Below are 15,929 nucleotides of genomic sequence, written 5' to 3'. Positions count from 1 at the left end.
CAATTGCGTTCATATCCCCGATAATGAATCAACCCCGCAATTCATTCCTAATATTTACACCAATAGTTCATTATTTCATTCAAGAATTGTTTAAAAAATACTTCATTTCATTTCAGAAAACCTTTCAGTAACCCGTTCTTACCCATTCGGTAAATAGAACGACCCGACTATAACCGGAAACATTTTGTTCAAATGACGTCACAATAACGCGGGAAAAGATCAACCACTTGAAATCACTTTAAAACGTAAAATTGAAACACTTCTGGTACCAATATATTTAAAATATAATAAACTAACACTTTTAAAAATGTTGATCTATATTTTACGGAACCTGCAGACACAATACAACCAATAACAAGATCAATAGCTTTCATGTATATTGTTATGCAATGAATTACGATCCGCCAGGGATTAGCGGCTGATCGCGATCAAAAACGAGATTAAGATGATCTTGTTAATTTTTGGGTTTCACGAAACATTATCGGGATCATCTAATGAGCTTAATCCCGTTATTTTAATCCTAATAATTAATAGGATTAAATCTCGGATAAGCGATTTAAAAATGGCCGACTTTCACAGAAGATTGCAGCGTCTGCGTGATAGAGCAGTCGGAATTACTATTCCACGTCTGTTTAGGGACAGATTAAACCCGCTGGAGGTGTTGTCGCCAGAGGAGGTGTTTCGGCGCTACCGATTTAGTATCGTTACGCTGGTGACACTGATGTTTCCTTTGTTGGAGAGGGCAACTCAGCGTTCTTGCCCCCTACCTCCTCTTCTGAGTGTATTAGTAACACTCCACTTTGTGGCCAGTAGTTCCCATTACACCGTAATCGGCGATGTTCATGGACTTTCGTCTTCCTCTGTGTGTCGCGCAGTGCGTAGAGTTATTAGAATTATGGCTAAGCTTGCCAAGAGGGTCGTGTCATTTCGGAGAGATGTCGGTGTGTGCAAGGCGGAATTTTATGCACTTGCGGGTAAGAACATACACGTATTTATATATAATAACATTATCGATGTATTTCCTTCCTGTGAATATAAAATTCGGTAGTTCCTATAACCACCGGACCGGAAGTGGCGGAAGTGAAGCAGCTGTCAAACATTGTCGAACGATTTTTAACATTTTATACCTAAGGAAGTATTTTCCCATCATTTATTAGTCTATTTAGCTAACTGTAAAACACAAAAATATCGTGTGTAGTGTATACATCTAAAAAATCTTAACCAGTGATGATTGCAAAACATTTTATTTGATTTTTTTCAATTTGATTTCAATTATTCTGACAAACCAATCATGTTTCTAGCATTCGCGACTTTACGGTTTCCCATAATCCCTTGCGCGCGCATGACTTCCGGTAAAATGTAAACAAGGAAGACGCTAGCAAATCTGAAGAAATACAACAGCAGAGATGCAGTTAATCCAATCAAAGGACCGCCTTTCGATATGGTGAGAATAAAAAAGTATATAATTAATTCATATTTGTAGACGAAATCAAAGATTTATCCCATTGCACACGATCACACTATAGTTTGATTAAGTGGGTGGAGTAAATTTGCAGAGCAGATTTCTTGCTATGAATTATGGTACAGTATGTAGGGTTCCGAATAATTATAAGTATATGAAAATTGAATATTTATATTCAAGTTATTTAGAATTTCCAATACAATTATTGGATGCAGTAATTTTATTCCTATATCAAACTAAGTCATTCTAAAATTTTGTCCAGGCTTCTGCTTTGAATAATATATTGACGTTTTTTTTAAGCCTGGACAGACTAAACATCATTAAACAAAAAAGTCTGGACGGTATTTTAGAAAAACTAACCTCAATTTGTGCTTATGGTGAATTTTAAAATATTTTCATTATGTTTAGAGATAGGACTTCAAGTATGGCAAAAAGTGGAAGGTCCATCTAATCTACATACTTCTGTGATGACAGAGCTCCACGGGTTGGTCAACAGGGCTGTTTTACCTCAACGAACATCTTGTCCAAGTATGTTAACAGTAATAATAAGGCAAATATGTTAACAGTAATAATAAGGCAAACACTGTAGTGTAGAACTGAAGTGAATTACATTTATATTAAATTTGTTGTTGTGTCTAAGCCTAAGTAAGATGCAGAGGTTTTTTTAGACTAAATTATTTTTTTTGATTATGTCTCAGGGATTTTGCCACATTTCAACCAATAACTTTAATTGTTTGATTTTTGTTTTTGTTTTTATTATGGCACTCACAATAAAAACACCTGTGTGTTAGCTAAAATTGTGGAATTAAGTGATTTGTATTATATAAGTAGTTTCACACATCTGTCTTGGTGACCACAAACTCGCCAGGCCAGGAATCGAACCCGGTCGCATGCGCTCAGACCGGGAATTAAACCCGGGTGGCCTAGGTGAGAAGCTAGTGCACTAACCACTGTGCTAACCGGACTACCGAAACAATTTAATTATGCAATTATTGGTAAAGAAATGATTTTTTTAAACCTGGCATAGTGGCTCCAATTTTTTCTCTTATTAAACAACTTTGTGTTTCAGGTTACAGGCACGATGCGGCCAAAGAAGAATGCCCAGACAAAGCCATCCACCACAAGTGTGCTTCAGCCAAAATGTTACAGAACCTACAATGAAGTTTCATCCTTGTCTGCAGTTAAATTAAAGCAGTTGTGTGGACAGTACAATATAGACCCAACATTACCTAAGAAGGCCAAAATAGTATTTATAAGTCAAACTCTTGGAATTTCAACAACTGGTAGCACGAACAATAACAGTGTAAATCACTTTAGAAAGACATTTGATAGTCTTACATCAAAACAGATTGAAGAGTTAGAACAGTTGAAAACTAAAATACTGCATTGCATGCCAGCAGCAGAATGGACAACAGACATAACAAAATTACCAGAAATAAATGATGTTTCTGTGAAACGCTACCTTCTTGACAACAATATCCTTGATAAATCCTCTGCCAGAACTTATAAATTATCGCGTCCATACCAGCTAAGGAACAATGTGCATTCTATTAAATACTGCGAGAATGAAGAATCAAGTAGTTTTGCAATTCTGTCTGCGCGATGTAACGCATCACAATCCTCAAATGCGGATGAAGTCAAAGTACTGTTTGTGGTTATTGATAAAATAACTGGTGAACCCTACAGTGGATACTGCACATGTACTGTAGGCTTTTCTGGAACTTGTGGACATGTAGGTGCCACATTGTTCCTCGTGGCAGAGCAGATGGCGAATGGAGTAGCAAAATTCACAGGCAATGACAAAAAGTCATGTACTGATAAACTCTGTGGATGGGCTCAGCCTAAAGGAAGCCATGTTGAACCTGACATATTTGAGAACTTCAACATTAAAAAAGAAAATAAGCGAATGCGCAGAACAACAGATGATTTCGGGAAGAAAGTATTGGCTTCTGATCAACCAAGCTTTGATGCAGTTGCAGAGTTACATTCAAATCTAATCAGTGCCACTCATCATTTGGGACAGTACTGTCCAGCCATTCATGTGCTGAATCCAGGGAGGTTTCGAAAAGAACAGAAGGACTATGTACAAACTCAAATACAACTGGAAGACACCATGCTGGAAAATGATGCCATGCTCGCATATTCATCAGAAGTAAACATCAGGACCACCCCTCTACCTGTAACAAGGATAGACCACAAGCTCTTCAAGGCACCTTCAGAAGCAGGGTTTGCTGAAGAAGTCAGTCATTTTACCCAAAAGGCTGCCACATATAGTGCGGACAGAAGAGATGTTGATGTATTAACAGTTGGTCAGGCCAACAATCCAGAATGGAAAGAACAAAGGCAAGGATGCATCACAGCAACAAAATTTCATAACGTAATCAAATCTGTGGAAAAGAAAAAAGAAAACCCATCTTTGGTAAAGGAAATTATAAACAAAAGTGATAAAGACTATCTTGCCAAAGTGCCTGCAATAAAATGGGGAAGGAAACATGAAGAAAAGGCCAAAAACATGTATTTACAGAAATTGTCTAAATTTCACTCTAACTTGCACATTGAAGAACATGGATTAATGGTTTCTAAGGAAATCACTTTTGTCAGAGGATCTCCGGATGGCATAGCAAAATGCCAATGCCACAGTGAAATGAATAGACTGCTCGAGATTAAATGTCCCTATAAATCCAGGGATTTGACTGTGGAAGAGGGAATTAATCAAAATTACATAAAATACCTCATAAAGGAAAACAACACTTTACAGCTGAAGAACAATTCTCATGACGGGTATTATGCGCAGATACAAGGTCTTCTTGGCATTACAGGCTTGTCTCTTGCCAATCTTGTCATATGGACAACGAAAGATCTGAAAATCGTTACTGTTAAATTTGACGAGGATTTCTACAGAAATCGGTTACTGTCAGCATGTCTGTCTTTCTTCCGGCAGCAGATTGCACCAGCTCTGTTGATTTCCTCTGATGCACCTGACAACGCTTTGACAATTGATGGAAATGCCGTTGATGATCAACATGCCTTGGAAGAAGCTGGGATTGACACAACTGACTATGATGCTGACCAAAAGAACACATCTGATCACACACCAGAAGTATCATTATCAACAACCTCAGCCCTTTCATCACAGAAGATGCTATACAAATGTGATCAGTGCCTCAAAGTTCTTCCTGAAGATTCTGGTGACATCAAAGAAAATAATAGCAATGCAAGTGTTGGGTGTGATTGTCCCAATTGTGGAGTTTCTCGGAAAGATGGTTGGTATATAGGCTACATGAGCTGGTTCATCAACTTTCTTTCCTGAAAGATGATAAAAATACAAGTTAGTATATTGAAAGTAAAAACAACACTCCATGCATGTACAATTTGCAGCTGAATACATATATTCAAACTGATTTGCTGGTGCCTATCAGTTAAAAAATAATAGCTGATAAAAATTAATGTTAATTTCTAGAACATACTTGGTGTCAAGAACTTATTTTGCTTAAAGCCATGCGGCTAATGTGCCCATTTTACAAATATACATCATGAAGAATCAAGTTAAAATAACTTCAATTTAATAAATACTATATATATTTGATTTGAACTCCTGCTTCACTAAGGGCATGTGTACATTTAAAAACACTGACTATTTACCAATATAAGGAAAATGTAAGTATTTTTTACCTCCTTCAAAGTGAATGGAGCACACCCTGGAATGCCCCTTTGGCACAAATGGAACAACCTTGCTGTCCTTCATTTCCCCTCGTCTTATTCTGTTAAGCCACAGATCTGCCCGCTTCTTCTCTTTTGGAAACCTGTAGAATGAGATGTTCAGGCCCTGCCGATTGCACCTCCCACGTGCATTGGAACAGCCAGGTACACAACAAAAATCTCCAACAGATCCAGTGTAACGACCATGTGTTTTCGGAGAACCGGTTCGAGAGGCTGTTGTTGGATTGGGTTGATCTGCCATGATCAGCTAGCAGTGCTGTCAAATAATTTGAAGAATATAATATTATAAGCTTATTACACAATTAATTGATGTTTGTAATAAAAAGCACTAATAGGTGTGATTGAACAGGGAATGTCACTGCCTGTACCGCAGAAGCTGTTGAACTGCAGATGTCAAGGCTTTAATTGTTCTTGTTTATTAAATATTTCAATATTCCAGCTAGGTAGCGTTTGCTTTACACAAAAGTTATCTATAACTAGATTTATAATGTACAGAACGGTTAAAATATACACAGTAACACCAGAAAGACAAACAATAACAACTGTCAAAATTCCACCATTTCCGAAAGGTGACCTGCTGAATACACCAAAATGCTCATTCAATGCATTTATATCTGGGTAGTTCTATTTTATTTAAAATAAATATCATAATGGAATGCAATTAAATGAATAAATTAACGCATACCTCACAAATCACTCAATTTGTCGATGTTTTCTAGTTGAACAAGGAAGTCGATGTCGGCGTCAATAGGGCAGACATTTTACCGGAAGTCATGCGCGCGCAAGGGATTATGGGAAACCGAAACAAACCGAATTTAGATGCTATTATTTTCTAATTGTATTGGAACACATTGCTCAAGATGAAAGTAAATGAGATTGATATGCTATTGTAAATGTTCTATCCCCGGAATTGGTGTAAGTAAATAACTTGTCAACTATTCCATCCACATTTCTTGACAGCACTCTGAAAAATTCTAAAGGATGTGTACATTAGTATTTATCAAAGTGATGCATGTATGTGGGTAAGAACCAACTGACGGGTTAGCTGATATTGTTGCTATGATTAGAGCTCGACACCAAGCAGACTGCTCACTCCCTGGTTATTTCTATTATAAAGAAACATGGGAGGAAAAATGCACTCAATGTGGGGCTCAAATCCACAACTGAATAAACATTAGCATGACAGCAGAGTGTAACAGGTAGCTGGTTCTTATCCCGCAAACACACCATGTACAGTACTTATTAAGTATTAATAAAAATGATGCAAATATAATGTTATTCTAAATAACCTACTAAAATTTCAGGATTTCCAAATGTCATTGGTTTGATAGACGGCACTCAAGTACGTGTACGAGCCCCTCATGAGTTTGAAGCCGATTATGTAAACAGGAAAGGTTATCATTCGATCAATGTACAGGTACATGGAATGAAGTTGTGATGAGTTTGTTATAGTTTAAACTTATTCATTTTACAATGATTGTAAAACTTATTAATAAGCATTATATTATTCATTCCCGCTGGCAGGATTTTATGAGAGAGTGTGGTCTTATGTTGTTTGGGAGTCAGGAGTACCTGGATAATACAATTGTCTAACTTGGTATCTACTAATCAATCTCACACTGATGCACTGGCATGATGCAGTCATGCACCCAAGCTGGGAAATCGAACCAGGGTCGACCAGATGAAAAGCAAGTCACATACCGGACAACCAAAGTCAGTGTGTTTTATTGTACTAAGGTCTTTCATGTATTATTCATAAAATTTTTCCATAAGGGTGAGGCACTTGTCCATAGCATTACATATTTGACCTCAAATTGTATTTTTTTCTCTATAAGATTTGAAGACGGTTTACCAAAAGATCAATTTGTGAGGGTGCAGCTTTGAAGACAAGTTTTACTACTGTTGTATGTGTACTATTTCAGATGGTTTGTGATGCAAAGCTTCGTTTTATGAATGTTGTTGCCAAGTGGCCAGGAAGTGTCCACGACTCGAGAATATTCAGAGAGTCATGCCTTGCATCAGAATTAGAGCAAGGTACCTGGAGTGATTTTTGTTTTGTTTAACTTTCTAACCTTTTGAATTTTTTTGCTTTAGGTTGGTAGTAATGCACCAGTCAATTGTAACCACAGTCCTCCAGAATCAGGGAAAAGAGAGGCGGTTACAATTAACTAGTGCTACATAATCGAAACAGCAGTGCATGGTGGATAATAAAAGTACTAGTCTCCTATTAGGGATATATTATGAAGACTTTGAAGTCTTATGCTAAACGGTTCCTGGTCTTTACACAAACTGGTCAATATGGCTTTTATGTGATTTTTTTTCAAGAGGTATTATGATGTTATATGATAAACTTAGGATGTTCTTTAAAATGTCAGGTCAATATTTTTTTATTTTGTCTAAGAAAATTTTCTTTTATCCAATCTTGATTAACTGTCTCCGTGGCCTAGTGGTTATGCATCCGCCTATGGAGCGGGAGGTCATTGGTTCGATCCCTGGCTGCCTCATAGTACAAGGTCTAAAGACACACACACACACATATATACACACACACATACGAAAGGTGGATTTATAGATTATGAAATAACAGTATTAATTTGCAATATTTCAAAATCAATCTCGGAAACAGAACACTGACCATTTGTTATAATTTGCTTGATGTTGTATTGTAGGCCAACATAATGGGTACATACTGGGAGACAGTGGGTATGGCTGTAAGCCATACCTTCTCACACCATACCTGAATCCAAGAACAGGACCTCAAGAAAGGTACTTAACATACACTACTTTTATGTAGATTATAGATGCTTATTTTTAGCTCGACTATTCGAAGAATAAGGAGAGCTATACTACTCACCCAATCGTCTGCGTTGGCGTCACCCCTTGGTTAAGGTTTTGCTTGCAAGCACACATAGGATAATATCTCAGCAACAACTTGATGTATTGCATTGAGACTTTATACAATGGTATTCAACCACCCAATCTAATTGAATAACCAAGTTAGATAACTGTATTTTGCAAATGGCCCTTTATTATTACACTTAAAAAATCTGGTTAAAATTTTGCATGTAACCACATTTATGTTAATATCTCAGCACATACATCAGTGTATTGCATTGAAATCTGATCGAACAGTGATCCATGCATGTTTCACCAAAACTTTTCAATCTTTACACTGAAAAGCGGCGGAATAGTAGAGCGCGCTGTCTCGGTGACAGCTATTGTTTATTTATTTGTGTCAATACCTGTATTTTTACGCAATCGGTTATGAAATATAAAACTAATCATATTTTCTGAAAAAGGTATCTACAATAACAAAAGTTTTTTCTGTTATTCTCAAAAAATCAATTATGTACCATTTAATCTGCAGCAGAATTACTTGAGATTTATATCTTTATTACGAAAAGCCATAGAAGTATATGAAAAAATAAGTAAGTGTGTTATTTATAGCAGTCAAACTTCCAGTTTAAGGCAGTTTAATGTTTTCAGGTATAATGAAGCACTGGTTAGAACAAGGGTAACAGTGGAGAGGTCTTTTGGAGTGCTGAAAAGACGATCCCCATGCTTGTCGTATGGTCTTCGTTTGGAACCAGAGATGGCATGACAAGTGATCATAGCCTGTGTTTTTCTTCATAACTATGGCATTGAACGTAGAGACATCATGGCAAACATGCACGATGCTACAGACATTGACGAGCCTCAGGCAGATGTTATCCCAGCAAACGAAAATGGACTTCGATACATAGACATTGTGGCCCAACGTTATTTTTAAAAACCTGTATGGTTTTATATTGTTTGCAATAATGCAAACTGGTAAACATCAAGCACCTTCAAAATTATTCTTACTAGTGGTTTTATATTATAAGTCGAATTTTATATTTTATGCCCCCCTTCGAAGAAGAGGAGTATATTGCTTTGCACATGTTGGTCAGTCCGTCAATTACTTGAAGTATGGTCATCAAACTTGACATAAAGATATGGTCTGACCAGTAGATGACCCCTATTGATTTAGGGGGCCATTCAGTCAAGGTCACAGTGGCAATAAATTTAAGGATTTTAAAGCTTGTACGAGTGATTAATCAACAATGCCTAGACCTATGGCCATCACACTTGACATGGAGGCTGGGCCTGACCAGTACAAGATTTATATTGATTTGAGGGGTCATCATGACAAAGGTCATAATGTTTGACAAACATCTCTTGTTAAGTTAAAGCTTGTCTCTGTAGATATGGAAATGTTATCATTCTCACCCTGGTGCCAATAGCACTATTTTCTCATCTAATTCTTGATGTATTACATTGAAACTTTAAAGCTGCACTCCCACAGAATTAACAAGCCAATTTGGGGAAAAACAGTTATATAACACTGCTGACAAAGAGTTTGATTGAAGATTTTTATATTTAAGTTAAAAAATAAATGTTTTATGCATTTGTCTTGAACCATTACTTAATTCTTGTCTCTGCCACATATGGAGTGAAAACTGTATTCATTATTAAACATGTGCAAAAATAAAATGATGTCATGAATATTTTACCTCCTGAGTATTGAACTCATGTAACATGGTGCAAGTCATAAATGTAGTTGTAATAGCCTTAAAAAACTATTTTAGTCTGTGTAAAATTTTACCTATGAACAGAAGGTACAGGTGGATGGATGACACATTCTGTAGTCTTTCAATAAGTTTTAATATGTTAATTCTTTTATAGTTTAAGAAAAATTTAAATAGCCATTCTGAAATGAAATGGGACAAAAAAAAACATGGTAACTCTTCATACTTTTTTAACTTCTATTTGAGATGGATTTTTATTTATTACTTATTCAAGGAATACAGAATGCATTGCTTAATGGTATATGAGTAGAAATAAAAACAAAACAACATCTGTAAAAAGACTTATTTATATACATATCATATATGACAGTATTTAGTATCACAGAATAAGATATCACAAATTTGCATGAAAGTTGTTATATGTGCAATTCCTCCCTCTGATATGAACGAAATTGTAAAGAAAGCTTTGAAGTAATATCAACAAACTGTAGAAACATATACATAGATCAGTTTATCATGGCCAACAATTGATATAATTTTTTAAACTGTTATAAACAATAAACAATTTCACAAAAGCGATTTGAACACAGCATGAATTTCTAGATGAGTTATTTTAAAGAACTGTCATCTGTCAGACTTTGGTAAATGAAGTCAGGTAATTTTTGAAGTAAATGTTAAGTATGAACAAGTGTAACAACTTGGTATGGCCTATTGCAGCAAATAATTGCAAACTCAACAACTATTATGAAGTGTGCAAATGTACATGTAAAACTAGTAACAACAATAGAACAAGATCATAGGCAAAATGTATATACTTCATCAAATTTACATCAAAATGAGTAGGCTTCATGATGTATTACATACCCATAAATATTCTCTGTGAAATTTTGATCCAATTATCTTATAGGAGTGACTCACATACTTGAAATTCACGAAAGGTATCTTTACATACTTCAGAGCGAGTAGCAATGGAAATTCTTTGTGCTTATCTAGTTCTTATTTCAAAATATTTGTTAGGACGACTGACTTGTTTTTAGCAAGAAGTAAAACACAATTATACTTAGTAGATTAATAGATTATAGTATATTATTAACGTAAGTAGTTGATTTTAGGAATATCATTGTATGACACTGCAAGAAACTTAGATGAACCTTAATGAAAATTGCTCATGAATATAAAATCCCATTTAACATTCAAATTTAACAGAGCTCAGGAAAAAAGAGAATGCAATAAGAGGATGAAATTATCTTTCCATTTTTTAAAAAGAAAGCATAGTTATTTAATAAGTATTCAAAACAAGTTACATATTTTGTAAATTATTTAAATACATTGCAGTTTTAATAGTGGTCGAAATTAACACAAGCCCATAAGCCCTGCAGATGTAAAATAGTTTTTTCCTAACTGGCTCAAATTCAGAAATTTATATAGCAATAAGTATTCAAAACAAGTTACATATTTTGTAAATTATTTCAATACATTGCAGTTATAATAGTGGTCGAAATTAACACAAACCCATAAGCCCATCAGTTGTAAAATAGTTTTTTTTGGCTTGCTCAAATTCACAAATTTATATAGCAGGGCTTGTTTAAAAATTTGATGCCAAACAAAAGTATAAGAATTCGTGCTTGTTCATCCGAAAGTCTATCTTCAATGACTGTTATAAGTATAGGTAAAGTATTACAACAGCACCAACAGACTAACATATCTTTCCAAATAACATGATTGTAACCATGTATCTTATAAATAGAAGAAAGCACTGTTTTAAATGATTGGTGAGTGCTAAAAGATTTAATTAGGACTGCTATTGTATCATAAGGTACAAATACCACTTTTTTATTCTCATTCTTTCAAATACAACTCTGTTTCCTTCATAATAACCATTGGTTTTGACATTTAATTATCCTTTTTGTAATATTAAAGTGACACTCTTATTCAAAATCAGTACATACTTATATTTAACAAACAAATTCTTTGACTGAGAAACCATTAACTTCTTACTTAATCATGCATTTATGGAAAATATTAAATACTGATTATAACATTTTAACCATGTTTTTGATAGCAGCTCATTTTTTTTAAAAATGAATAGTAAATGCTTAAAGATTTATTGTGGTCTACTTTAGTCTCATAAGGTAAAAATAGTATGTTTTATGCTCATTTCTTTCAAATTAAACTTGGTATCCTTCTTTAGAACCAATGTTTGACATTTATTCATCCTTTTTGCAATATCTAAACATTTGACATATATTCATCCTTTTTGTAATATATAAACAAAATCATTAATTGTGGTATATCTTTAAAACAATATTATTAAATGTGGTAAATCTTATTTTGGAGAAAGAGTGCTTTAGTATTTTTAGAATTTGGATGAATTTATACATCTGATTTATTTTAAATTATTGAAATTCCTTAAGTTGATGTTTGCGAAGATTTAGTGTAACAAGATGCAACTCCTCCTCCCTTCTGTTCTTCTCTCTCCAATAGTGCTCTTGGGCAGAAAATGCTGCTGTCTCTGCTGTTAACCTCTTTTCTTCAAGCTGAAACAGCTGGTCCCCAGCATCACTTTTTCACTTTCGTCTCGACATTTTACCTGATCCCGAACAACAAACATTTTACAAGTATACTGGAGGATATCTATTATTTAAATGAAGTCATTGCTAAAGTATGAGTTTAATAAACAGGGTTTTTTTGGAAATTAGAATTATTTTTGTTTATACAAATGTTGTACAAGATTGTAATATTGAAGATGTCAAATTATCATTATTTAACATTAAAGATTAATGTAAAATGCAGACTTGTCCTATTTAACACCGGTTCTAAAGATTTTTTCATCAAGGATTCACAAGAAACAACATCTGCACTCAGAGAGAAGAAATGGATGCATAGAAGGTAGTAGTGGAAGTAGTAGTCAGTGCATATTTAAAGAACATAATTATAAAGGATCATAAACATAAAAGTTACAACTAAGTTACAGTACTCACTTGATAACTCATTAGGCATAAAGGGTTTAGTTTCTAAGTTATACAAGTACTCGCACAAATTACTTTGTATGAAAAAGTAGACAACACAACTTTCCATATTAAAATTTTTGTACTGCAATATAAAAAAACCCCATACCTTTGGAGGGCACGAAACCAGATGTGCTTGGCACATCGCAATCACCCACTGCATCCTCTAATGGGGCATTTGCTTTGCAGATATCAGCTTCACTTGAATGATAGTCAATGACATTTCGAATGCTGAAAAATATTAATTTCCAAACTTTATTTCAAACATTGTAACATGGTTTATATATATATATATATATATGATACCTAGTGCTTTAAGCATTTGCAACAGCAACATTTCAAAATCACTATTTGGATTTAGTTTGTACAAATGTCAACTAATCCATCTATGAAGCTTTCATCACTCACATATCTGTATCCATATTTTCGAGGAGCGAACTCCATCCACTTTCCTCAACCACTCCATGCTCATCTTTAGCAGCTGCTCCACCTGCTCATGGTAAAATAAAATTAAAAAAAATATTTATCAGGAAATTGAATAGTACCTAAAGTAGCTAGATTTTTTTTTTAAATATAACACATTATCTTTGTGCTAACAGTTAAGCAAGACAAAAAATGTATTTTTTATACATTTAATTCATTGAACATCTTGGGCTAATAAGCTTACATTCAAACCCTCCTGGGACCCCATTTAGCTGCCGAGCATTGAATATTTCTAAATGGTTGGCCATTACTTCCTCTGACTGGCTTAGGCAAATCATTCCCCCACCACCAGTCTTTCGAGCTAAGTCGATCTTCCCTTTCACTGAAATCATTGTCAATAATTAATATTTTAATATTATCACTATGTACTTATTTAATAGTTGAACTATTCTGATGTTTATAACTCAATATGTCATTAGTTGCTATTTTTCTTTTAAATATAGACATTTAAGCTACAAAACATTGGCATGGCTGAACATTTTACTTAAATCTTCTGAACATACTGAAATCTTCTGAACAATGTAAAGAAATCATAATGTGAAGTTTTAAATCAAATTTAACATACATGTACTAGATTTCACTTTTAAAAAAATACATAATTAAGCTTACCAGCTGCCTTCGAGTTTTTGTACATTATCTTAACCTCTTCCAATGTCCTATATGGACAACAGACACCCGATCTGAAATAACAGAGATGTTTAATTTCTTTACTTATAGATTTTAGGATGTAAACAAAAAAAGAAGAGCACCACCTGTGGTTGGAGCCAAATGTACATACTCAATCACAAGGAGGAAAAGCCTGGATATTACAACATGATTACTTCACCCCAGTTACATAATTTTATGTTCAATCATCAAAATCAGCCCAAATCAATCAATATTTATGTTTTTACCAAAACCATGGATGAGCTCAGCTTGATAAGATACAGTGTAAATATGGTATAAGATGAACAAGTTCCGCAAGCTTTGATAATTAAATATCTAGTATAATGAAAGTGACCCAGAAAGAACGACTTTCAAATTCCAAAAACATTTACAACAATATTTTTGGGGAAATGAACTGTTTTTCGAAAGGGAAGCTTAGAAGGCAGTAAATTTCTCCAAAAACAACAACACTGGATCTTAAGAAGAAAATCGAAGGAAAACAAGTGTCTGCATTAAATGCGCTGTTGAAAACTTAAGTTTCAATTGTTGTGTGATGGACTCCCACAACTCCGTCTTCTCCTTCCCCCCCAGCGAAGCACCTCTAAAAGATCCAAATAGCTTCTGCCCTTTGGATGAAATCAGCTCAAGAGCTGTGCTCTTTTCTTCCTCAGACCAATTGGTCGAGCCTTTTTTGGCAGCCATACTCGGTCTATGCAGACGGTCCAATGTTATGACATATACTACTGGTCATTCTCCTTTTGAAGAGTATTCATGCCTTTTAAGCGAATCAACGGAAAGATAATCTCGATCAACTAATCACAGCTTCGTGAAATCGGATTAAAACAAGTGGATCAGCTAAATCGTTTAACGAATTTAATCCCGTTTTTAATCCGATTAGTTAATCTTTTTCGAGAAATCGGCCCAGTCTTCAGTTAGCATTGCTCCGACGTTTACACTTGAAATGTTCCGTTTAGGCGTTGGCAAATGAATACAATTTACATCTATCAGTCCTTCCGGGTACCGTTCATCTGCATTTCACAATCCCTAAACACCATTGTTCGAAAATTTTAAATATCCGACTTATTTTATGGATTATACCAGTATTTAGCGCTTTCACCACAAGTTTGGTTTCTGAGTAAACTCAAAGCGGAAGTATTTTCACTGAATATTTTGCGAGTTGATAGGCTGACGGCTAACGGTTTGATCGATCTTATCGATCATAAGTTGGTCCTATATAAGGCCTACGCATCGATTAATTATTAATACTTTATTAAATATCTTATGACACTTACATCGATGCGAAACAGTGGCTCTTGCTCTTTTAGGAGCTGTATAGAAACACCCCCCCCCCCAAAAAAAAAAAAAAAAAAAACAAACTCCGAGCTAGAGACAAAGAGCGGAGATAATGATCAGTATTACTCGTTATCTTACCCAATATCATGATTATGAGGGCTTATTTGAGAAATAGGGGAGTGTAATGCGTTTCTGCAAGTGACGTCTGGTAATGTGTTTATGAATTCTTGAGCCATTAGTGCATGCCTGTCAGTGGCACCAGGTTATGTGATAAGGGGCTGAAGGAACTCTTAATGAACCCTCTGCAACTTCCATCTGGTAATGTGATTAGGGTCTTATATAACCTTTAACAAATGTCTGCTAAGGTCATCTGGTAAATTGATAAGGGGTGGCTTCCAGAACCATTGATGCATGTATGCTTGTGTTATCTGGTAATGTGATAAATTGCTTATTAATAATGCATGTCTGCTAGATTCCTTGAAGAAATAAATTCCTGTCTACTAGTTTCATCTAGAATGTGATTAGCGAATTCCTGAAACTGTTATGCATATCTACAAGATTGATATGGTTATGTGATAATGGGTTTATAGAGCCTTTAATGGGCGCCTGCTTGTATCACCTGGTAATGCGATTAAGAATTTCCAGAGCTAGTTGTATCTGGTAGTTATATAAAGGGCTGTTAGGGTATGTAATGTGTGTCTGCTCGTTTTATCGGGCTTCTAGAGCAATTAATGCATGTTTACTTCTTTAATCTGTGTTGATGGGCATCTA

General features: G+C 34.9%; 2 protein-coding genes across 2 annotated transcripts; one reads left to right on the top strand and one right to left on the bottom strand.

Moving 5' to 3' along the window:
- The first annotated feature begins 562 nt into the window (after positions 1-562).
- LOC128240632 (putative nuclease HARBI1) lies at positions 563-12,499 on the top strand. Its single transcript, XM_052957341.1, has 5 exons — positions 563-974; positions 6,487-6,599; positions 7,105-7,216; positions 7,852-7,948; positions 8,669-12,499. The coding sequence occupies exons 1-5, from the start codon at positions 563-565 to the stop codon at positions 8,781-8,783; spliced, it is 849 nt and encodes a 282-aa protein (XP_052813301.1). The 3' UTR covers positions 8,784-12,499.
- On the bottom strand, positions 12,127-14,113 carry LOC128240633 (uncharacterized). The gene is made up of 5 exons (XM_052957342.1): positions 13,830-14,113; positions 13,405-13,542; positions 13,146-13,227; positions 12,847-12,968; positions 12,127-12,319 (listed from the first exon to the last, which is right to left on the bottom strand). The coding sequence occupies exons 1-5, from the start codon at positions 13,852-13,854 to the stop codon at positions 12,297-12,299; spliced, it is 390 nt and encodes a 129-aa protein (XP_052813302.1). The 5' UTR covers positions 13,855-14,113; the 3' UTR covers positions 12,127-12,296.
- Positions 14,114-15,929: the final 1,816 nt, after the last annotated feature.

Source organism: Mya arenaria, chromosome 7 (genome assembly GCF_026914265.1).
Source record: "Mya arenaria isolate MELC-2E11 chromosome 7, ASM2691426v1".
Taxonomy (NCBI): Eukaryota; Metazoa; Mollusca; class Bivalvia; order Myida; family Myidae; genus Mya; species Mya arenaria.
The sequence above is the reverse complement of the archived record's forward strand: the minus strand, read 5'-3'. Positions and strand labels throughout refer to the sequence as shown.

Excerpts from the sequence above, each read along its gene's own strand:
- LOC128240632 (XM_052957341.1), top strand. The coding sequence starts at position 563 with ATGGCCGACTTTCACAGAAGATTGCAGCGTCTGCGTGATAGAGCAGTC. Across the intron at positions 7,217-7,851 it reads TGCATCAGAATTAGAGCAAG|GCCAACATAATGGGTACATA; the intron begins GTACCTGGAGTG and ends GTTGTATTGTAG. Across the intron at positions 7,949-8,668 it reads AGAACAGGACCTCAAGAAAG|GTATAATGAAGCACTGGTTA; the intron begins GTACTTAACATA and ends TAATGTTTTCAG.
- LOC128240633 (XM_052957342.1), bottom strand. The coding sequence starts at position 13,854 with ATGTACAAAAACTCGAAGGCAGCTG. Across the intron at positions 12,969-13,145 it reads GAAAATATGGATACAGATAT|CATTCGAAATGTCATTGACT; the intron begins GTGAGTGATGAA and ends AATATTTTTCAG. Across the intron at positions 12,320-12,846 it reads TGGTTTCGTGCCCTCCAAAG|GTAAAATGTCGAGACGAAAG; the intron begins GTATGGGGTTTT and ends GTTCGGGATCAG.